This window comes from Mixophyes fleayi, chromosome 12 (assembly GCF_038048845.1).
Source record: "Mixophyes fleayi isolate aMixFle1 chromosome 12, aMixFle1.hap1, whole genome shotgun sequence".
NCBI classification, from domain to species: Eukaryota; Metazoa; Chordata; class Amphibia; order Anura; family Limnodynastidae; genus Mixophyes; species Mixophyes fleayi.
Window position 1 is genome coordinate 6795334 of NC_134413.1, and position 25842 is coordinate 6821175.

Sequence of the window (25842 nt, forward strand, 5' to 3'; positions counted from 1 at the left end):
TATTATTACTAAACAGTGGGTTTGAAAAAGTGGAGATGTTGCCTATAGCAACCAATCAGATTCTAGTTATCATTTATTTAGTACATTCTACAGAATGACAGCTAGAATCTGATTGGTTGCAACATCTCCACTTTTTCATACCCGCAGTTTAGTAAATATACCCCTAAGACTTTGCCCAAAGTTGTTAAATCACCAAATATTGGCGATTTGCAAAGAGCGCTGTTTAATACATTTACCCCATGGATCTATTTATGTATCATTTTATACAATGAGGGAAATGGTTTTATTGGATTTTATTTACATTTAATTTCAATTTAATTTTGTTTCTGTATTTGTGTTTTATTTAATTACAATTCATACTGAAAATTCGACTTTCGCATTTATTATCTCCTGTGCATGTGACGCTTCATTACATGATTGTATTGTGCACTGAGACCAATGTGACACTTGCACGCGTGATATCCGCCCGGCACAGAAGCTGGACGGATCATCATCATCATCAATTTATATAGCGCCACTGATTCTGCAGCGCTGTACAGAGAAATCACTCACATCAGTCCCTGCCCCATTGGAGCTTACAGTCTAAATTACCTAACACACACACAGACACAGACACACAGAAAGAGAGAGACTAGGGTCAATTTTGATAGCAGCCAATTAACCTACCAGTATGTTTTTGGAGTGTGGGAGGAAACCGGAGCACCCGGAGGAAACCCACACAAACACAGGGAGAACATACAAACTCCACACAGATAAGGCCATGGACGGGAATTGAACTCATGACCCCCGTGCTGTGAGGCAGAAGTGCTAACCACTGAGCCACCGTGCATCTGACTAAACGTATACCAGTAAATGTGCTGTTTCCTATGTAGGTCTTTTTTGCGTCTGTCCACCTCTAATTCATCCCCAGTGTGCAGATTTGGGCACAGAACACATTGGGCCTGATTTGTTAAGGAACGAAAATGCTGATACGTTCCGTATTTCGCGTTAAATGCTCTGTGCCTGCCCAGAAAAGGACCATACGTCAGTAAACACAAGGGCATCCAATTCGTCTTCGAATGCAAAAGACCCTTCTGACAGCCTATGAGTGGAATGGGGCGAGGAATGGGCGTATGCACGCAGTCATTATACAGTAAGGGCGCTCCAAGCTGGAGCGCACGCAGCAGCGTCCGATTCAAGCTTCGGGGATCTCTCAGATACGTGATTTTCAGTCGTATTACTTGCTCCAGCTACAGATCAGGTGTAAGTGCAGAGTGACAGTAATGACGGCTGTGTATGCAGCTAGAACATGTGTTTGCAATTAGGACCAACTTTAAAAATGCATTTTATGTTCAGTAGACATTAATAACATCCTAAAAACTGTATTTCATGTGAAAAAAACCAAACAAAAACTATTGTTTTTTTTCATTAAAAACTGTGTTATTAACAGGTGTTATTGCTTTTAGTATATTTTTTTTAATATGTGCATTCCGATAGCATTTTATATATACATATGCACTGTGCTTATCCTGCAGTATGTCTGTCCTCATACGGCAAGTGCCGAATAGGGAGAGCGTACTTACACCTGTATTCAACTAACGTTTCTTGAGATACTCTTCTTGTTGCGGGAATTGCATTCATTTTGCATTCCTTAGTGAATCAGGCCCTAAGTGATTAAGAGATTGAACATATGAATCACACAAATGCATTTGTTCCTTCACTACTCATTATTTTCTATTTTTTTATATTAATTTCCCACAAGGCAGTATTCCCCAGGCGAAAAGATTCTTTTTAAACAAAAGTACTTGGTGCAATGAGATGGTTGGACTGGTAGAGAGAACTTAGATCTGACTTGTGCGCAGAAACAGGTGAGGAACACGTCTTAGACAGGTGAAGAACACGTCTTAGACGAGTGAGGAACACGTCTTTGACGGGCGAGGAACACGTCTTAGACGGGCGAGGAACACATCTTAGACGGGTGAGGAACACGTCTTAGATGGGTCACATGATCAGGATCATTCCTCCACCTTGTAGCTCTCAGTAATGAAAAGCCTGGTTCAGTAAAAGATAACATTTCTACGTCGCACTAGCAGGCTATCTCTATTAAAGCTCTGTTGTAATTTAAAGAGATACAATGTAACTGAGTTATAATACGTATTATTTTCGTTGCACGTGATTCCTTTTGTGCTTGATGAACTCTCCTGCAATGTATCTGATACAGAGTTAAGTGCCGTTGACTTAAGTGACCGTTAACAGCAAGTCAGGGAGTAGTAATCACAGAGCAATTGTCGGGATTCTTCAAATTCCATTATCCACTGAAACGCGTGGTTATTAGAAGTCAGAATGATCTGGGGATAAACACATAGCAGGATTGTATCTTATGTATCAGGATTGTATCTTATGTGTCAGGTTAGTATCTTATGTATCAGGATTGTATCTTATGTGTCAGGATTGTATCTTATGTGTCAGGATTGTGTCCTATGTGTCAGGATTGTATCTTATGTGTCAGGATTGTATCTAATGTGTCAGGATTGTATCCTATGTGTCAGGATTGTATCTTATGTGTCAGGATTGTGTCCTATGTATCAGGATTGTATCTTATGTGTCAGGATTGTATCTTATGTGTCAGGATTGTGTCCTATGTATCAGGATTGTATCCTCTGTGTCAGGATTGTATCTTATGTGTCAGGATTGTATCTTATGTGCTAGGACTGTATCCTATGTGTCAGGATTGTATCCTCTGTGTCAGGATTGTATCTTATGTGTCAGGATTGTAGCTTATGTGTCATTGTACATTACGTTTATTTTACGTTTCTTGATGAATGAGGCCCGCTTTGTATCTTTATATTTAGAATTTGCTTCCCCCAAAATCCTGCATTTGCCCCTAAATAGTCTCTGAGGCAATAATTATACAATATAGCTTAATATATAAACCGTGTGATTGACGATTGAGAGGTATTGTGTCCCTGTAGTAGAAACAAAAGATTACAGGGTGCTTAGGACGTAAAGACAAATCTTACGTGAACCCACAGCTGTGGTGAGAAGGTGCATTCATTCAGTTTGGCATAATGAAAGGTGTTAATTATGTTTTCAGAGCTCCTTGCAAGTCTGATATTACTGATCCCGGGGTGGTCTGGGCAGAGATCCAAGTCTGTGATCTGTGAATGTCTAATGCTGTTATTCCCTACAATAAGAATGTGAGAATTGTAATCTCTATAAACCAACACTAACTTTCACAAGAAAGACCAACATCACCGCCATGATGGATCCAGGGTCCCTCCTGTGCGATAACAACACACGTTTCACTCCATAGATTGAATTTGATACATGTAACCATTAAATAATATTTCTAGTTTCTCATTTAGGTCACATGACCATTACCTGCAATTCTATCTGTGTGCCCATTGGTCGATTGTCCGCAACATAAGATCGAGCAACATTACGCCCCGAGACAGCCCCCCCCCCCCGCCACCATATAAAGACTAAATGGGGGACTTTAGGGGGGGACAACATTTAGCCATACTTACCAACTTTTTTCAGTTGGTATCCGGGAGACTCTCTGTTGCAGGTGGGGGGCGGGGCTACGAAATCGCGCCATTTTTGCCCCCCCCCGCGATGTAATGACGCAAATCGCGTCATTTGACAGCGGGGGCAGGGCCAGATGTTCTTTAGCCCTAATTCGGGCAGATGCGGGAGATTGCCACACTCTCCCGGGAGTCCCACCCGAAACGCGGGAGTCTCCCGGACATTCCGGGAGAGTTGGCAAGTATGCATTTAGGACACATGTACAATGTTGGCTATATAGTCACGGGGTTGACACACGGCACTCCAGCAGCCAAAGGGTTAACGCAACTAAGCCACAGTCATTTTCTGCAAGGGGCTTGTGAATTTGTTTACAACATCCAAGACAAAAGATTTTAGATTAAATATAATAAAAGTACAGTAGTTGCATATAAATACAAACTTCACAAGAGGTGTTTATAAACATGCAGTTACTAAATAAAGAACAGATATCCTGTATATCATCAATACTTATCTGCAGTCCTCTGGGAGGAGAAGAAAAGTCGACTTAAATTGAGTAATCTGGCAGCAAAGTATATTTTATATATCTATCTTTGTCAATGATTGTCCATCTCATTGTATATGTGACTAAGGCTGGGTACACACTACAGGTTTTTTACCCGATTATCGGGCCAATCACACGATAAACGACCGTCAGGCCCGATATCACAATATCGCTTTGTCCCGATTGGTGGGAAAATTGGGAAGCATTGGCTTTCACCACCGGCAGCGGTTAACGGGTGCATGAGAACGGCAATTAAGGTATTTGGAGGGCGGAGAGAAGAGAGTTTGCTCCTTAACAAACCACACTGCAATGCGAGAGGTGCAAAACATTGACATGCGGGGGAAATACAGAACAGCTTTATTTTCACATTGCAATTCAGGGTTGACCTAGGACACGGCCCCTCCCAACTATAAGACTAGGTACACACTGAAGAATTATCCGACCGACGTGTTATTTCAAACGATTGTACCTACGACTGAAGGTCCGATCAGTCTGACGATTCATCCATACACACCGACACGATTTACCTTCAGATCTGTGCTCTTCATCTGGTCCTTCATCTGGTCCTCTAGTCTTCAGAGAATGACGGCACAATATTCATTCATTCATTATTGTCACACTGATTAAACCGCCTTGTTATAGCTATACACATGTCCTAACGAATTTCGTTAGCTTCTGTGACTCTGAAACAAAACATTCTGTCTCAGGACGAACACATTAATTATTCCTTCTACAGCACTCACTACATTTATTCACAGGGACATTCATCACTAGCGTCCGATGAAAAGACCCCAACTCTGTAAACTCTACGTAGATCGTGAGCATGATGAGTGCGTACACACTGCATGATCGGTCGGTGATTAATTGGAAAATATTAAACAGTACGACCAACCAAATGAGCCGACAATCGACATTTTGGAACGACATTGTGTCACTATACACACTGACCCGACTGAACGGTCGTACGTCGGCTGATTTTCCACGATTATTGGGCGAAAATACTCCAGTGTGTACCCAGCCTAAATCTGTTTGTACATAATCCAAACATGATTGGCTTGTTACATACACATCCTAGACTGAGGTCTGAATCCACATATTCAAAGAATTCTAGTTGATGGGAGAGCAAAACTCATCCACCCCAAACCCCTGATCACTGCTAAATCTCAATCAATATTTTGAAAATAAGAAAGTAAACTGTAGATCTAAACAAAATCTATTTGTTTATGCTCAAGTGGGTTATAGAAATATATAGAATTATATATTCACATATTATCACATTACATGTGGGAGTGAAGGTTTGTTTTAGCTTGGCCACAGATGGATACATATAAAATAACACAGCAATCAGTATATTTTCACATAACCACCTTTCTCTGTGAAACACCGTACAATGTAGAAAATATGAAGAATGCTAGAATTACATCAGACTGATAACACAGATTGAAGGAGGAATACGGGGAAATAGTCAGGTTTCTGCAGCGAACAATCAGCGTTCCTGTGGAGTCACCGTGGGTGGGAGCTGCCATCCACAATCCAGTGACAATTGGAATTGTTCAGAAGTATAATTCAAGTCCTCACTATGGTTACTAGTTGATTATAGAAGTTACAGTCACTGCGAAAATTATTCACCCCTTTAGAATTTATTTTTCTTACGTCATGGAATCAAAATAGATTTATTTGGGAATTCTTATGACTGATAACAATTCTCTCTCTAATAAAATATTAATTACAAATAAACAACAGCTAATGAACTGTTTCAGCTGTGTAGAATAAAGTTTTTTGAGTTAAAAAAAAATGCAATTCGCTGAGAAGTCCCAGTTAGTTGTCACATTTCTAAACAAGAGCTTCATGATGAAGCTCAAAGAACACTGAAAGCACATCTGAGAAAAAAAGTAATTGACAACTGTGTCTGCGAGAGTTTCTGGAGCTTATCAGAAGTTGTGATGGTGGGTGGAAGTCTTTTTTTCTGTACACAGCATCAGAGAGAACAATTGCTTGCACTTAGCTAGACCACAAATGTAAATATATTGGCAGACTTCTCCGTTGCTTTGTCGCATACAGGACACGCAAACATCATTTAGTTTACTGTTGATTTATATTTGCAAAATATTTTACACAGGTAACTGTTAATATTCAAATTTTGAGAGCTTGGTGATTAGTTTTCCATCTTAGGCAGAGTAAGTGACCAGTGATCATGTGATACTAACCCTCCATGTTTGTGGCTCTGGTGAACCAGTGCAATATTTTTTTTTGTTCCATTTCTGCCACCTGCTGGCCAAGTGTGAAAACTGCATCTCTTTCATTTAGTGCAAAGTTCATAAATCCTGCTGAAGACAGGATGAATGTCTTCTCCAAACCCTTATCAACATAGTTTTAATTAGCTGGAATATGTGAAATGAATTGTCTCTGTCTACTTAGGGATAAAATATAACTATAAATAAAACAGTCATCTGGCATTGATTGCAGAAGGAGACTGACTCTAAAGGCCAGGTAGAAAGTCCTTCTGTATAGTTGCTGGAGTAAGGGGCAAAGCTCATTAACTATAGAGCTGCTGGGATTGCAAAAGTTCAGAAGACAGCGGCACCTCTGGCTGGAATGAGGTACTACAATAACGTTTTAAACCTGCAAAAAAAAAAGTATAAGATGTCTTTGTAACCCTGACAATTTAATTAGGTGTTAATAATACTGCTGGCTGATTGATTTTATTATCTATATATACTAAGCACATTATAAAGGCAAGCAGCATAATTCTACTATAAGAAATTCAAAAACCATTATACCATATATTTGGAACCTAGTTTTCAAAGCCATGCAATTAATCTCATCATCATCATCATTTATTTATATAGCGCCACAGATTCCGCAGCGCTGTACAGCGAACTCATTCACATCAGTCCCTGCCCCATTGGAGCTTACACTCTAAATTCCCTAACATACACACACACAGACACACAGACTAGGGTCAATTTTGATAGCAGCCAATTAACCTACCAGTATGTCTTTGGAGTGTGGGAGGAAACCGGAGCACCCGGAGGAAACCCACGCAAACTCGGGGGGAACATACAAGAATTTAATTGAACTCACGATCCCAGTGCTGTGAGGCAGAAGTGCTAACCACTTAGCCACCGTGCTGCCCAATCTCCAAGAATTATTTTAATGCATTATTTCAGATGCTTTCCTAATGTGTTTTTATTATTATATTAAGATTTATTCATATAGCACCGGCAAACTCTGCAACGCTTTACAATGGAGAAAAGCAATGCTTTGACAAACTCTAAATTTGGATAATGCATTATTTTATATCGTAAGATTTATGTTTTGATATGTTTATTTTAACATGCTGAATATGTAAGAACAGGTTATGATTAGTATGTATTTAACAGTGTTGTTGCACAGTGGTTAGCATTGCTGCCTCACAGCACTGGGGTCATGGGTTCAATTCCAACCAAGGCCCTATCTGTGTGGAGTTTGTATGAAGTCTCCGTGTTTCTGTGGGTTTCCTCCCACACTCTGAAGACATACTGGTAGGTTAATTTACTCCTGACAAAATCAGCCCTAGTGTTTCGGAATTTGGATTGTAAGCTCCCGTGGGGCAAGGACTGCAGTGAATGATTACATATTATCCGTGCAGCACTGTGTACTGTGGCAGTGCTATATAAATAACTCTTAATAATAACCCCTAATGTTCCTTTTCACATCCACATTTCTTTTCTATATCCTTTCCCTGACAGAAAACTGAATAAAATAATAACCTCCAAGTGTTTTAGTGTAAACTGTATTATTATATATTGGTTCTTACAGGAACATTACAGCGATTATTATGTAGTAAGCGTGCTCCATTATTCTCACTGCGTATTAAACCAAAACCAGAAGCAGCAAGTTGAAGATAGAGGGGCTCATTAAGATTTGATGTACATCTGATTATTGTTTAGATAAGATTACGCCCTTATAGGGCCTCATTCATTAAGGAAAGAGAATAAAAAGGAGTCACTTTGCACCTGGGCAAAACCATGTTGCATGGGAGGGGGAGGTCAATTTAAAATGTGGGGAAAGATTTATAGTTGGGGTAGGGCATGTCCTAGATCAACTTTAAATTTTTCAGTGTAAAAATAAAGCTATCAAGTATTTGCGTGCTACATGAAAAACCAGTCAGTATTTAACTTATGTGCAGAATAATAAACTCATTTGCACCCCTTGTATTGTAACATGGTTTGTCCAGGAGATTTTTTTTGTTTTTGCCTTAATGTCCTTAATGAATCAGGCCTATAATATATATGCAGACTTCTGCATAAAGCTGACTTCCCTGTAGAGATGGAACGGGGAAGAGGGGGGCTTTTAGGAACCATGGGCCTGATTCATTGAGGATCTTAACTTGAGAAACTTCTTATTTCAGTCCCCTGGACAAAACCATGTTACAATGCAAGGGGTGCAAAGTAGGATTTTGCAACGGTACATAATGAAGATGAGAACTATCAGCAGCTTCTGATTGGCTGGTACTTGATAGTTCTATCTGGACCGCAGCAGGAAATAAGATTCCATTGGATTTTTAAAGGGGAAAGCAACAGGAGTTTGTAATTACACTGCATAAGGGACATGCCACTTTTGCGTTTATAGATAATGCTGTAATCAACATTCTCTCTTGTGTATATACTTCATTATATTATTATATTGTGTATATTGGGTGAATCCTGGAATTTGACGATAATGTTCAATGAGACATGAGAATATCCAGAAGAGGTACCTGGGCTGGGAGGAGAGACCATATGGCCGAGGAAGGAGGTTAATGGTCAGATAGAGGCAGATTGTGGAATCAAGGTTGGGAGCTATGAGAGCAAGCGACCAGCCACGGCCGCCATCGTGCCCAGGTAACTTAAAATTCATTGTTATTTCTTCCACCATGCTTTACTACTGGTACTGCAAGGTCCAAGATATACAATGTATTATTGAGAACTGTAAAGTTTGATGGAGGAGGAATAATGGTCTGGGGCTGTTTTTCATGGTTTGACCTGGGCCCCTAAGTTCCAGTGAAGGGGATATTAATGCACCAGCATACAATTATATTCTAAGGAACGTTGTGCTTCTAACTTAGTGGCAACAGTTTAGGGAAGACCCTTTCCTGTCTCAGCATGACAATGCCCCCGTGCACAAAGCGAAGTCCATTAAAAAAATGGTTTCCAGAGATTGGTGTGGAAAAACTTAACTGGCCTGCACAGAATCCTGACAGCAACCACATAAAACATCTTTTAGAACAGGGTTTCCCTAACCCAGTCCTCACGACTCCCTAACAGTGCATGTTTTCCGTATATCCTTGCTGGTGTATTCATCACTGACATAATGTAATAGATCGCCATGTGGTATAATTATTTCACTTGTCACCTGGAAAACCTGCACTGTTAGGGGGCCTGAGGACTGGGTTTGGGAAACACTGTTTAGATGAATCAGAACGCTGTGAGCCAGCCCTTATCACCCAACATTAGTGTCCGATATCACTAATATTCTCGTAGCTGAATGTTCCAAAAGCTAATTGAAAGTCTTCCCAGAAGAGTGGGGACTGTTATAGCAGCAAAGATGGCGGGTATCAGCTCCATATTAATGTCCAAGGTTTTGGAATGAGATGTTCAACAAGCACATATAGATGTGATGTTCGGTTGTCCACGCGCTGTTGGCAAGGCCCTCTTACCCATTGGGCATGCTGGGCAGCTGCCCGGGGGCTCCACGTGCATAGGGGCCACATAGCCAGGGCTCTGAATTAATTAAGAAAAAACTTACCTTTTTGCGGTCACACAGCGGAGATCCGGCTCCCCCTCAAATGACGCGATTCTCGGTGAGATTCAGGATCTGGGAGAAATGCCAGCTCGCCCGGGAGACTGACCTGAATTTCGGGAGTCTCCAGGACTTTCCGGGAGAGTTGGCAATTATGCTATAGTATAGAGAGATATATAGATAGAGGTATTATAAAGAAGTGTAATGATACATAGTATAGAAGAGACATATAGTATAGAACCGAAAAGATGCATAGTCAGGGCCGGTGCTAGCCTCCATGGCGCCCTAGGCATTTTTACAAAATCGGCGCCCCAGCCCCCCCACAACAATCGGCGCCCTCAAGTGCCTAACCTTGCCTAATGGGAGCTCCGGGCCTGTGCATAGTACATAAGCATTGACATATATAGCATTGAGAGATAGTAGAATAGTGATATACAGTATAGGAGACATAGTATAGTGAAATATTATATATAAGTAAAGTGAAATGCAAAATATGGAAGAAGGGAAATACTCTACAGAAATGAATATATAATATGAATATATCTGAGACAGGCCCTCTATGAGTCTCCCTGGAGGTCAGAAAATAGAGGGAACCCAGTGACAGACCTGCCAGCCACAAGATGGCGGCAGCCACTCGCCACCCACAAGATGGCAGCCGCCACTCGCCACCCATAATATGGCGGCCGGAGCCGCCAGTCACAACATGGCGGAGAATGGGTGTGACGTTGCCTAAAAGCGGTGCGTCCCCTCCCTCCAGCCACAGCCAGGCTGTTTCTTCCGTCTTCCTTCTCTTTTCCTCCGCAGTCTCCGAAGCGGACCCGTCCCTCAGTGCCCGGCCTGTCATGGCGCCGCCCGCAGTCCGCTGCCTCCTCCTCCTCCTGCTCTGCCTCCCGGCAGTGCTGGCCAAGCGGGGGGACGTGGTGGAGATCACCGACAGCAACTGGAAAGACATCCTGGAGGGGGAATGGATGATCAAATTGTAAGTGTGCTCCCTCTAGGCTCCTGTCTGCCTCTGGGCATCCTGGGACTTGTAGTTCTATGACAGCTGGTAACTCCTATCCTGCCTGTGAGGTGATGGGGGCTCATTATCCTAACCTGACCCCCCCCCCCCCCCCATAATACCTCCCAGATGGACCCCCCAATTGTACCAAGGACCCCCCTTATAACTTCTGTCACCTCAGTATGGGCATAATGTCATTGTCTAAGAATATCTTTAGCTCCCAAAATGTTTTCATTATTAAATTGTGGTGTTTGTTGTATATAATATGTTGTTGTTTATGTTAATTTGTATCCAAGAGAAAGTGATTGTGTCTCAAATATAGTAGGAAAAAGTGTATTTCTATAGATAAAGACTCTGACACTATTAAAGGATAATTCCACCCAAGTCTGATAATGGCAGATTCAATGAGCCACGAGGTACTGCCGGACGATGCCTCGATATCCAGCTGTGCACATTGTCAGATAATGCGGTGTTGAAATCTCCACAAATTTCCCCCCTTGCGTGTCTATGGGACTCTGTGTGTGTATGTTAGATAATTTAGATTGTAAGCTCCAATGGGGCAGGGACTGATGCGAGTGTGTTCTATGTACAGCGCTGCGGAATTAGTGGCGCTATATAAATAAATGGTGATGGGACGTGAGGGAAAACGAGCGGAGATTTTAGTAAAAAAACCCCAAAAAAAACACACTTCCAATGTCATGTGTCTCCGCAGACTGGTCCGGAGACACAACGCGGCTAATTGAATCTGCCCCATGATCTAGTTTTGGTAGGAACTGGGGCAGATAATGTAGACCTGCTAAGAGTTCAAAAAATCTCTCCCTGGTTAAGAGAAATGATCCTCTACTCTGAGTGTTATGCTACGTACACATGGGCCTGGAAAAAAACAGATTTTCAGTGGCATTAGGTCTCCTGTGGTTAAGAGAGGGTCTCCTGCTTTGACTGTCATATTACATAGGTAGGGACATAGAAAAACAACGCTTGTTGTAGCATAGGGGGTTTGATATCACTTGAGGGGAGATTTAATAACGCAACTCAAAACTGTATTGTGTATTATGTACTTGGTGCTTTGCAGGAGTTCCCATAGAATTCCATTATACTTGACTTTGTGTTAACATTTTTGACAGCTGTAGGTAACCTGGAAAGCTATGCTTTTCAGAACGTACAATCACTTGTTATTTTTTTGGAGCCCCGGTATAATGTTTACTAGTTTTTGCTGGTGCTCGTTTAATGCATATTGTGGTTTTCATGTATATGTGTACGAGCCCTTAGAGGCACCAAGAGACTGAAAATTATATATTATTCCCTCCACCCAACTAGTAGACTCCTGGGATTACTATGCTAGTATCCCCCTTAGTTCTGCAGAAGTCATTCCTCCTTCCTTATTCCTGCTTCTGTTCCAGAAACTGCATTAAGTTCTAACATAGGTACTATCTGGACCCCCCTCTGTTTGAATTTGAACAGGTTTCCCTCGGATGGAACCCCTACTTGTTGGGTAAAAAAACAAAACACATTTTAGCTGCAGTAACCCTTTGACTTGTGTACACCCTATAACTACAAGAAGAAAATGCAGTGTTCAAAAGGGAACAACAAAAAAAAAATAATAATGTCAATCACTGAAGGAATTTCTCTCATGTGAGTCAAATCTCACAGAGCTACATATATCCCAGCACAGAATTGACCGGCAAACGTAGAACTTGGCTTATATAAAAGCTACTTCTACTGTTTCCAAACACGTATGTAAGTGTTTCAGGGGCTTGTCAGAACTGAAGGTTTGAGATAAAATTGTGGCTGTGGACGGGCACTTTTGTCCACGCAGCAGACTTCCTCTCAATGGACGGACACTGCAGTCAGCCTGAAATAGCTGATGGCAGAGAGCAAAAGCTCTGACTCAGCTGCATACCCATTGTAAATACAATGTTTAATATCTTAAGTTCTGTCAAGGTATGGGGACTTTTACACATCTGTAAATGATATTAGTTGCTTCTATATTTTAGGCAACTTGTGCTTTAGTGGCCCTCAAATTTTGTCATGCAGTGCCTGTAGGACTTCTCTTGCAGAAAATGGCATTATTGTATGTCCAGAATAAGGAAATTCTTTGAGGGTATGTCAGTTCCAGCTATGTACCCCACTCTTATTACCAGATATGTGGCATCTTATAATTGGGGCGCACCGCTGGAATGCAGACGTATCCATTCGTTTTCGATCTGATTAAATCCGGATTCAAATGAAGAGGAAAGATCAGATCTGATTGTGTGGCCACCTTGAGTAAGAGGGAGGGAGGGGTGCTTATCCCCAAAATATATATGAGATTCTAGAACTGTGGCTGTTCAGCATATGAGTGTTATAAAGTGTCATTATGCTGTAACATATATACCTTTGAGCCCAGTAAAACCACAATTTATAGAGGGTCACTAAACTAGTATTTGCATGTACAGTACGAATAGCAATCCAATATAAACTGGTGTATTATTAAGGAATGTAAAGCCTATTGCAAATGGCTAACCCAGTTATAAGCTGAGATGCACTTCCTTATGACATATACATTATTCTTCCATTAAAGTTACCTGGGTACGTACAGATGGGCCCTTTCATATGACTGATAATGGAAAATGCACAAAAATTTGACTTTACAAATGGCCCCTGAACGTCTGTCGTGTGATTTGTATTTATAGTATAAGACATATGTTTAATATTTGATTGGGCGATGTGAAACAGCATTTTTGATGCTGACGGACGTACAAACTGCAAGAAGCGTAAGTGCTGCTTCAGCTCTAGAGGGAGATGACATTTCCTTACATGTCTGGATTCCTGAGCACTTTTAAAGGAGTGGTACATTCATTATCTGGGATCAGAGCGTGGCGGCAAATTGCCTGGGGGTATTTATACAGACTCAAGACTTTTATCGTTTGTCATTTTATATACAAGTTTTACATTTCTATTAAATATAGGGTTTTTTTAACATTTTTTACCACATAGAATGTTGTCAGCTTTGTTATATAAAGAAAAAAAAGTGTAATTTGTAGACTTTGCAGACTGCACTTTGTAAACTGTGCATATATATTTTATTGCACGGTCTATATTGCTTTGTTATAACCTTTAGTCCAAGTTTTATTGTCATTGTCGTATACTGCAGCGTATACATCCTGATAACAGTGTTAATATTCCTCAGCTACGCGCCCTGGTGCCCGGCCTGTCAGAAGCTGCAGCCCGAGTGGGAGGAGTTTGCAGAATGGGGAGAAGACCTGGATGTGAACATCGCCAAAGTGGATGTCACCGCGCAGCCAGGTACTGTCCGGTATTTGGGTTCTTATTTCCAGTTATTGTCAGGTGATGGATCATCCTGTGCGGTTTTCTTCTGCCTTAAAGTAAATAACTACCGCTGTGCGGTAATGATGCCATGTACACAGATAACCATGTAGCCTTTCCTCCTACAGTCACTGCGAGGAGCACCGCTAAATAATTAAATGAGGAGGGAAAAGCTAGGGGCAATGTGGAGGAAGACAGGGAACTTTTATTCAGTATATTTTAGGCATGGTGCTCTAAATCATGGGGGTGGGGGGTAATTATCTGGAAAACCCAAGTCCTCAGCATTACAGCTCCGATCCCTCTCTATATAATATAATTATTAAGTAGGACCTGTGGTTTTGCATCTGGTGGTCTTTTTTACAGCTAAGGGCTCCCACCCCTTTAGACCACCCTATTACTTTCGTATTGCTGCTGTCCGCTAATTAAGGAATGCCAGAAGACCCCAGGGGGTAAATGAATCAAGCTGAGAGTTTTCCTTCGGGTTTGAAAAACCAATCCTATTCTAGTTATCATTTATTCAGTGCATTCTACAAAATGACAGCTAGAATCTGATTGGTTGCTATAGGCAACATCTCTACTTTTCAAACCCGCCGGAAAACTCTCATCTTGATACATTTACCCCCAGATCTGGGACTGGGGGGGAAGGGGGGGGACCTTTGAACGGCAAATTCAAAAGAACAAGTGATCACCTTTCTGTCACCACTTCACAAGTGTAAAATGTGTGAGATACGTCTGCCAGAGAGGTGATCTTAAATATGAATAGACTCTTTGTCAGCGACACTTTGTGAAGTTTCCTGTGATAAGGAGCAGCCGGGATAGGGAGTTATCTGGAATTTACCCTGTTACAATGTGGTTTTCTATGTATCGTCTGGCCGTATAAGGGACATTCCATGTAAGTCAGCAAAGAAATGAAAAGCCAAATCTATTTAGCGACCTATGGTGAGGTACAGTCCTAGATAACTGGAGATAATCTGAACAGGAGAGATTTGATAACGTTATCCTATTGTCTAACCCAGACATCTCATCCTCCCTTCCACTTAGCGTCCTTTTACCTTGTCTGGCTTATGTAACTATGTTCCTATTGACATAAATACGCCCGATTTACAATAACCTATATTGAACAATAAACTGTAATGCTTCGAGATGGTGAACGGTCATAGTACGCAGATAGGACGATGGATCGCGAGTGTTGAAATATTCACCATTTATTTACATAGCGACACCAATTCCGCAACGCTGTAGAGAATAGTTGTCATTTACATCAGTCCCTGCCCCGTTGGAGCTGACAGTCTAACACACACAAACACACGTGTTCGTTTTGCCAGCAGCTAATTAACTTACCAGTTTTTGGAGTGTGGGAGGAAACCGGAGCACCCAGAGGAAACCCACGCAAACACGGGGAGAACATACAAACTCCACACAGATAAGGCCATGGTCGGGAATTGAACTCATGACCCTAGCGCTGTAAGCCAGAAGTGCTAACCACTGAGCCACAGTACTGTCCCTAAAGTGTCTCTCTGCGTTATTCACAAAAGTCCAAAAATCGTACTGCCTGGTTTCACAAACTTATATTGTGGTACAGCTACAGAAAATACAATAATGTATCATCTGTGCAGTGGTTTTATTTCCGGTAGAACGGACAACACTCAGTTACACTTTGTTAGATCGCTGTCCAAATGCAGACACACGTTACATCACTACATAAGTATCTGTCGTCTTCACGTCCCCTTCTCCCCCCAGTAATGAGATAAGATGAGATTTCCTTCCTGCCTGTAAGTTTAGAAGATGACACAAGTCCTGGGATTGAGTAATCACTGTGTGAAATGTCTGTTCAGTAAATTGACTTTTCTTGTCTTGCAGGTCTAAGTGGTCGTTTTGTTATTACGGCATTACCCACAATATACCAGTAAGTGTCTGATTAGAGAGCGCCTGACTGTAATTCATTGGGACCTTTTATATATTCTTCCTAAAAACAAAGCTGTTATACTGATTTTAAACCTCCAATCCTCCCTCCCCCTCACACACAGTATTGCTATGGGGGTGGAGAGGGGGATTAAAATGAAAAATATATTCTACTGTGGAAAATGAAAGCCACTGAGACATTTGCCTGTGGAATAATCATAGATGATTTTTATTAGAAGCAAAATATAGCTGAATTCATCATGGAGCACTCTTACACAGTCATTCCATTCTTATTTAGATAGCTCTAAACCAGCAGGTTCTATATCTACACAACCGAATACATTCCTCAACCTTGGCTTACATTTGTAGAAACTTGTGCATTACATGACAAAGTTACACAGCAAATAATATCTTCATTAACGTTGAAAGATAACGACCAATATATGGGAGAACATTAACAAGCAGACAGAGTACAATGTAACAAAGAGCCCGTGTTGGTGTCTACTCCCCACACATTCCTTCGGCAAGGAAGCAATATAGATAAGATGCATCTGTTCTCTTGTTGCAATTAAATATATTCACACACACACACGCAATTATTATTCTAGAATATTTAACCCTTGCCGTATAATTTAACAGTCATAGTACTTTCCTTTTTCCCCCTCACCACTGTGGCTATTTTGCTAAGTAACCCGTAATCTAACTCGCCCACGCCCATAAAACTTAATACAAATAATTTATTTTTCCATGTATACTATGAATCGCATGGTTGGCTACATTGTAGCCGTGTCATCGGATTGTCAGTAACACAATTAAGGGGGTCTTTCTTGGCCTACCAAAGAACAAACACTGACAGCCAATGTGTATAATAGTTTTGCCTCGACACGACCGATAATACTAAGCGTACAGCTCCGTCTCCGCACTAAGCACTTCCCGGATTATTATTACATGAATGGAAAGGTCAGGTCTGTTTGGCAAGTTATGAATTACTTGCTAAAATATCAATTTACAGATCTTTTTTTCTAAGCAGCATTGAGCAGTCTAATCCTATAACTTTATTGAGGATTTAAAGGAATTAAATGTACTCGTGTTTCAGTATATGGGCAGATTTGAATACGAATGTTTTTAAAGTAGGAAACTTGAATTTAAAGTGTAAGTCCTGTAATCCTGTGAGGACTGTAGTACATTATGCATTTGATCATCCAGATAGTATAGATTGTGATTAAAAGAAAATGTATTTTTTTTTTCTCTATTATATTCAAATTGCAACAATGAATTAATTTAGTAGAAACTTTTCTTTACAGTTTTCAAGGTTAAAAACAGGCGACTTCCAGGTAGCCTATAATTCAACTCGTTATCTCTCAAATCGTTATTGTTCCTCTTTGCTGCACACCACTCTGCCCTAAGTTCCTTCCAAAAACAATACCATATGTCTAGAGCCAAACATTAACTGGTGATCGAAGTAACGAAACCCAGATTATGAATGATGACGTGGAGAGAGTGGAAGATAATTCTAAACCAAATGGTTTTTATACTACGTATATAACATAATATATATTGCATGATTTAACTTCAATGAAAGGCTAACCATGTACTATCAACATGATATATTATTTGTAGCAGCTGTTTCTTTAATATAAGAATATTTGCACGTCTAAATGCGTCGGCTCATTCTTTTAATGTCCTTATCCCAGCTGTAAAGACGGGATTTTCCGCAAGTACCAGGGATCGAGGACCCACAAGGAGTTCATCAGCTTTATCAATGAGAAGGAGTGGGAGGCGCTGGAACCCATGTCTTCTTGGTTCAGCCCGGACTCCCTGCTGTAAGTGAATGGAACGTTCTGATTATCTCAGGAGCTAAATGACCAATAAGACTTGTGTATTAACGTTGCTCTGAACCACAATAACCAATCAGGTGCTTGCTTTCATTTTCTAACTTGTATTAGACAGATGAAAGCTGATTGGTTGCTGTGGTTCCGTGCATATTGTGTACCTAAAAATGCCATGTTTGTTAATGAGCTCTGTTGTGTTGAAGAAAACGATTTCTAGCTGTTTCCTGGGCTGGAAGCTGAAATTATTCCTGGGGGTATATTTACTAAACTGCGGGTTTGAAGAAGTGGAGATGTTGCCTATAGCAACCAATCAGATTCTAGCTGTCATGTTGTAGAATGTACTGAATAAATGATGACTAGAATCTGATTGGTTGCTATAGGCAACACCTCCACTTTTTCAAACCTGCAGTTTAGTAAATATACTTCCTGGTCTTGTATATACACTTTACTGCAGTGGGGCAAAATCATGGTGCGTGTGATCACCAAGTCTCGTGATCGCCAAGGTGTCACTTACAGCTGTCAGTATAGGGTATAAAATAATGGAAAATATAAAAAAAACCTCAAGAAACTGATATAGATAGATATCTACATCTATCTATCTCCTGATAAAAAACATAAATGCTGCTGCCAAATCCACAAAAGAATATGTGACTTTGATATATAGATATAATCAATTTTCTTGTAAGTAGCATTATTCAGTCTCTCACATTAATATTCTGCTTCTTTCCAGCATGAGCAGTATGTCGGCCTTGTTCCAGCTGTCCATGTGGATTCGGGTATGTGCAACGCTTCTGAGCCGTGCAATCTTCCAGAGCACTGGATGATTATATATAGATAGATTGATTAGATTATATAGATAGATTATAGATGGATATGGCTGTTTCCCAAAACATGGTAGAGAGGACAGTAAGTGTCACCTATTGTCTATCCAATAAATGTTATTTTCTATTAATACACGTGTTTCGTTTAATCTTTATAAACACTGCGTTCTGATAGCATCAGTGTTCATTAGCAAGAAGCTGTATATTATAATAACACATTTTTATATTTTACACTTATTATAGCCCCCATAAATTTTCTGTACAAAGTCTCTTCCGACTACTGTGCACTGTGGAGGGTTGTATATATTTCCTGTTCAAATTTGCAATGTATATACCTTGTATATTATCATCTAGTACCTAGGCCCCTCTTACTCCCTTGTATAACACCCAGGGGGGTAGATTTATCAAACTTTCTAAAAAGTGGAGCTGTTGCCCATAACAACCAATCAGATTCCAGCTCTTTTGTCCAATACAGTGTAGAACATAACTAGAATCTGGTTGCTATGGGCAACATCTCCACTTCTCCTTTTTAGAAAGTTTGATAAATCTCCAAACCCAAATCTTGTATATTAGTTTTTATTCCAATTGTAAAATGGGTATGGTGAAGATATTACATGATTATAAAGTGCTGTATACACCGTAGTACCAATATGTATAATATATATTTTCTTATATACAGATCTACATATGTATTTGTACACCAATGGGATTTTTTTTGTCATAACAGTTGCTTATCTAGACCTTTCTCCTACGCACTTGATTGATCCTCATTAAATGTAAGAGGGTCACTTGGGATATATATTAAAGGACCGCAAAACTGAAATGTTGAAAGTTAAACCCGCTGTTCAGTGTTACCCTCTCATTCCTCTGCTAAATCCATTACACAGCTGAAGCCTCTCCCACATATTAGTCTTGTTATGATTGGATCTGACACAGGTCAAAATTAAATCCTTATTTTCTATCCTATTTGCTCTAGTGCTTCATTTTAGAAACCTAATTCAGTAACCGATTAAATACAATCTATATATTGTCGTTTCCTGCAGTCAGTTCAGTGTCCGGTGTTCTCACAGCTTCTTGTATCCTGACCATTTGTGTCTGTCTCCCCAGTACTGTCACAATTATTTTGTGGAGGACATCGGTATACCCGTCTGGGGGTCCTATATCATATTTGGATTGCTGACGCTACTCGTGGGTCTTGTTTTGGGGCTGGTAAGTAGACACTACGGGGTAGATCTATCAAACCCAAAAATTAAAAGTGGAGGTGTTGCCCAACAACTTTTGCTGCTCTGTTTGAGGAAGGAAGATTTGTTAATCGTACAAGATACCAATTAGATAAAGTTTCATGAATCGCAACTGAGCTTGTTCAATAAATCCTGTACCTACAAATGTGCTGTTACCCATAGCAACCAAACACCTTCTAAACTGCACATGGAATGTGACAATCTGGTTGCCCCGGGCGACAGAACCTTTGTGCACACATCTGTAGCGGGAGCAGAAATCCTTGAAGCTTGCCCCGAACGCTGCAGTATCCCCAGCGTTGGGGCTAATATCGGTTTGTCATTTTCTTTTCATTCTTTATTGCAGATACTGGTGTTTGTGGCAGATTACATTTGTCCGACGAAGCGTCAGCGGCCGCAGGGATTCATGTACCCCAGTGAGTGCTCGTTTCTGTATAATAATAATCTGCTGGTGTTTTATTACCAATGGGGGGAGAAGTAGTCGGCCATCTGGTCTTGGCAGATGAATTTGTCGGTGGTTCTGGCAATTTGATCTGTGATTCTGGAACTACAGGTCCCAGCATGCACTGCCAGCTGGAGAACCACAAGTTTTCCTAAATTTAAAAGCAAATTTGACTCCGTGCAGGAAATTCTGATTACACTTTCTTTGGCGCTAACCTTCAGCAAATACAATCTTACTATTGGCTGAAGTGACTTGTGTGACTGTGTTTATTCCTGGTGCTTGTTGCTTGTGGTCACACAACGAACTTATTTTCTAAGCAATTACGTACAATGTATATGATAAGTAGGGACTTCAATCATATCCACTATCTCCCTGTTATATAGAACAGGGAATATATATGTTTATAATGTTGATCCGCCCGTTGTTACTCCTGGCTGCGGTTCTGGCGTAGCGGCAAATCATTCCTCTTTATGCCCTGACCGCTGCCTGCCTTTGTTTCAGAAAATCTAACACCTGAAGCAGCCAAATTATTAAAACAGATGGAGGAAGAGCGGGAGAAAGAGGAAGGTTCGGACGATGATGACGAAACACCAGATGAGGACGTTCCGAAGGGCAGTGTCCGCAGACGTTCTGTGAAATCCTAAATCTTACCACCGTTTAACAGGTTAATTTATTTTTATGTATCTTTCACATTCAAGTTTTATAGAGTTTCTACATTCTGTTACATAGATAAATCTAGTTATGCAATGCCACAATTCTTGTGTAAAACTGATTTGTTTCATTAAGATGGGTTTAAAACCATTTACCATCTTTAAATGCAGAAGTGTGAAATTTGGAGCGTTTAAATAAAAGCATTTTTTAAACTGCAGTATGTCTCACAGCCTGCAGGTGGTGCCCTTTTACAGAAGGCTTTGGTCGGCAGCACACTACTGCAATAATAATAATAAAAAAAAAAAAATTGCTACACATTTAGCTAAAATATTTAGGAGATTAGTAGTGTTTAATGGACCATTAAAAAAATAAAAAAATTCTAAAGTACAATTTAACTCGGGAACATAGCGGAGCAGAAGAGAATTCAGATACAACTGTGATCAAGATCATTTTATATCTATATCTGAGTGTGGTAAATATAATCCATAACATCCTGCTTGTATTATGATCCATAACCTCGTACTTCATACTATCAGTAGAATATATTGCTTATTTTATAATCACAAATGTTAATGATCGACATGAGTAAACATAAAAGGAAGCAGAGACAGATACAATATTCATACGTCCCACTAATTATGATTAAACGTCAGTGTATCCGTTCATACTCTCCGTACACCAGGGGTTCACAAACTTACAGCACATTGTCATGCGTTTCACCTGATGTCCACAAGGGGGCGCCCTCTGTTAATCTGACATAAGTGATGCTCTCCTTAGTCCATCAGTTCTTTATATGTGGGGTAAAACAAATAAAATGAGGGTGCTTGGACCCTCGCCGGTATCCTAAAACCATGGAATCCACACAAACAGTAACAGCGGTACTCCTACCTAGGAAGTATAAACTTGGGTATCAATTTATATCAATAAATATGCTCTGTCTGTTTTTACAATATAATTAAACGATTGCCACTAGACTTACCCCATTGGTATGAAAGTACCACCAACTGTGATCCAATCTACTGACCGTTTGGTGTAGGTTTAGTTAGACAGGCGGATTGCTTCATCTGTCTGACGTTTTAACCAATCACTGCCTTCATGGCCTCTTTCCCCCTATCCGTATCATTCCATCACAACAGTCCGTCATTATTTTAACCCTCATAAACTGACTAAGCCAGAAGCAAGAGAGTGATAGAGCATAACAACTAAGGCTGTGCACCTTTTTTGGGTTTTGGGTTCTGATTAGCTTGAGGTTTTGGGTTCTGATTTGTTTTGCCAAAACATCCGACGAAAGGTTTTGGTTCTGATTTATTTTTAAAAAAAGCATAAAAAGTGCTAAACAGTTTTTGTTTTTTGTTTTTTTCACTCCTACGCTATTATTAACCTCAATAACAATCATTTCCACTAATTTCCAGTCTATTCTGAACACCTCACAATATTGTTTTTAGGCCAAAAGGTTGCACCGAGGTAGCTTGAGCACATAATGCCAAAAAAAGAGGTACAAGATGGAATTGTTCTGGGCCCTCCCTCCCACCCCTCACGAGATTCGACCAGAGACTAGGTTGACAGAGCCTCGTTTTCATTTTTTTGCCCGCCGGAAATATCCGAACAGTGCTCGGATCCCGTTCGGATCTGCACTGTTCGGGTGGGCTCGGATTAGCGGAATCCGAGCCCGCTCATCTCTAGTAACAACGTGTTGTTATGATCAGTAGGTTTGGAATATGAGGGAGCCTCACATTTTATTATCTCTTGTAATTTCACATCTAGGAACTGGAGACGTCCTAACGCATTGTGACTTTTATTGTCGCCGGATAGTATTGATATAAATTATCTGAAGGATCAGCCCATAAGATATCGTCCACATATCTAAAGCAAATTCCACCATAAATGTATTAGTAATATAGCCGGATCCGTGGTTGAGCAGCTGTACTTATCGTAGATTATGAATATTGGTTATTGGCTGAGCCCACAAGATGGTGGCCCTTGCTGTAGACGACTGGAACGCTTATTACAGTGATTCATTAGGGACGTTTGTAAGTAATAATAAGCATCTTACTGGGCCAATGACTGTTTTTTGTTTGTTTTTGCTTTTTAGTGAGGAGAGGACAACCCCCAGATCGCTGTGATCCCTGCAGAGCGTTCCATACGTGACCTCTGACATATTTCCCAGAAACGTTCATCCGCTCCCGGTTCTTATCCAGTCTCTGGATTATCCGTATTCCGAAGCCAGTTCCTGGCAGTGACCAGTCTTCCTGTGTATTCCTGATTGCCGGCCTCTCCCCCCTGACTGATGGGTACAAGTATTTTGCTGCTTTTGGGAGGACACAATGACAACTTCTGTCCATTATCTGCTAGATAAACTCCAGTATCGGTGACCTACAGTCAGCAGTGGTGATAACTATGTACTGGGTGGATGGATTCTCCTGCGTACAAATCTGTGATTCAAGGACCTTCTGTCTTCATAATGCAATACTAGCACATTGCTTTCTGTGGCACATCTATACATTAATCACCACCTCTGCTGGGACATCTATACATTAATCACCACCTCTACTGGGCTCCTCTTTGTTAACGATTGGAGCTAAACTTGGAATGATGTGAATGATATACATGGAGTCTTATTATATGGTCTGTCTTCCATGTTTTCTCTAACAATGTCACAAGGTGTCATCCCAGCAGAGGGGAGTACTCCCTGAAGATCTTGGTGGTTACAGCACCATTACTTGTGTATTGGTTTTCATAAATGGCCTCAAATAAGTGGTCACAAAATCAAGTTTTAAATGGAATCAGGTGTTTGTTTTTTTTAAAAAAAAGATTGCTAGATCTCAGTGTTATGTTATACTACCAAATTGATTTGTTTTAATTAACATTATGACCAACCTGTCCCACTAGAACACAGCGCCCCCTAGGGATTCAGTTCTGCTGGTAACAAGTCTGTTTGTCATTGCCGTTGAAAAAGATCCCTCTTTTTATTTTTTCCTTGTGGTTTGTGTTGGAGCTTCGTTGTATTTCCGTAGTTAGTCATTAATAAGACACACTTAATGTTTATATATTGTCAGTGTGTCACCTAACCAAACTATCAGGGTTGGAAGATGGATATAAATATTTATTCAGCCACAGTTACCATTTATTAATATAAGTATTGTGTGATATTCTAGACCTCGCTGCCGGGGAGCCCTGTGATGTATTTGGGTTACAAAACGGGTATCGGGAAAGGCTCTGCGATTCGCCAACATAAACCTACACGCTGTGTAAGATAGTTCAACTGAAAATATATTTTGTATTTTTGTAACAGGCTGGAATGCAATTAATAAACCTTGTTTTACTTTTGTGAGGGTTGTTTGTAGTGTACGGAGTTAAGTTGCTCAGTTTCCCAGCCCATCTCCCTTCTCTGACTTACTACAACAGACTGCGCAGGCAGCAAATGTTCAGTCCTTACTGAATAACAGCTCATACAATAATTCATATGATGTGGATAGAAACACACTAAAATGTGAAAATGAATATTAAAAAAACTGCATAACTACAATATAATTTCATCACAAATGTCCATCATAAGTTATTCATACACCAGTCCTAGAAAGTTTGAAGTATTGTGACTTTAAATGTAATCAGATCTTCATCAAAGTCATAAAATTAGATAAAGAGAAGACAAACAACCCACAAAAAGATATATCTTGATCACAATGGTCCAACATTACAATTTTTTGGTTTGGAAAAGCATGTGCACCCCTGCTTTCAGTAACTGACCTCCTTGTGCAGCAACACCTTCAATTAAACATTTACTGTAAATGTTGATCAGTCCTGCACATTGGTTTGGAGGAATTTTGGCCCTTTCCTCCTTACACAACGGCTTCAACTCAAAGATGGTAGTGGGCTTTCTTGCATGAACACCCCAGTTGAACATCGACCACAGGTAGGATGAAGGTTGTGGCTTTGACTGTTCCATTCCAAAACGCCAGTTTTCTTCTGCGTCAACCATTTTTATTAGTAGACCGTCTTGCGCGTTGAGTTGCTGCAGGACCTTCTGTTGAGCTTCAGTTCACAGATGGGTACCGTAACATTCGTCTGTAGAGTTTGCTGGTATAATTCAGAATTCATAGCTCCATCAATGATTGTAAGCCGTCCTGGTCCAGTGGCAGCAAAACAGCCCCGAACCGCCAGACACCGTGTTTTATGGTTGGGATGAGGCTCTTCTGTTAAATTGCAGCGTTTGGTTTTCTCCAAATAACACATCTAAGCCAAAAAGTGATATTTTAGAGTCCTCCATCCACAGAACTTTCTTCCAGTGGTCTTCGGTCTCATCCAGGTCGTCTTTAGCAAATTTCAAATGGGCAGCAATGTTCTTGGAGGGTAGCGGCTTCCTCCTTGTTATCCTCACATACACAGTATCCCTGGTCGATGTTTGTCTGATTGTGGACTCGTGTCCTCTGACGATATCTAGTACAGGAGAGGCCTGCAGGTCCTGTGACGTTACCGTTACTCTTCGAGTGGTTTTTGTTGGACAACCACTCCTGGGGTGAGTAACAATGGTGTTGGATCTTCTCCATTTGTCCACTATCTGCTGACAGTGGTTTGGTGAAGGCCAAAGTCTGTAGAAATTGTTCTGTAACCTTATCCAGTTTGATGAGCATCAACCACGGTTTCTGAGGTCCTCAGAAATCTCTGTTGATTGAGCCATGGCCTGTGTCCACAAGTCTATGGTAGTGAAGGCTCCGGTTTATGCTGAGCCACCTAAACTCTCACCAGGTTGTCATAGCATTGACAGACGATCTTGATTTTTAACGTTTGGTAATAAGTGCAAAATACAAACCTCGCCCTTATTCCATCTTGCAGTTTTATTAG

The 25842-nt window shown here is 40.6% G+C and overlaps 1 protein-coding gene across 1 annotated transcript; it reads left to right on the forward strand.

Moving 5' to 3' along the window:
• The first annotated feature begins 10506 nt into the window (after nucleotides 1-10506).
• TMX1 (thioredoxin related transmembrane protein 1) lies at nucleotides 10507-24326 on the forward strand. The gene is made up of 9 exons (XM_075192843.1): nucleotides 10507-10787; nucleotides 13978-14093; nucleotides 15975-16020; nucleotides 17711-17839; nucleotides 18579-18624; nucleotides 19777-19878; nucleotides 20254-20323; nucleotides 20851-21013; nucleotides 23093-24326. Exons 1-8 carry the CDS (start codon nucleotides 10522-10524, stop codon nucleotides 20991-20993), a joined length of 918 nt encoding a protein of 305 aa, XP_075048944.1. The 5' UTR covers nucleotides 10507-10521; the 3' UTR covers nucleotides 20994-21013; nucleotides 23093-24326.
• Nucleotides 24327-25842: the final 1516 nt, after the last annotated feature.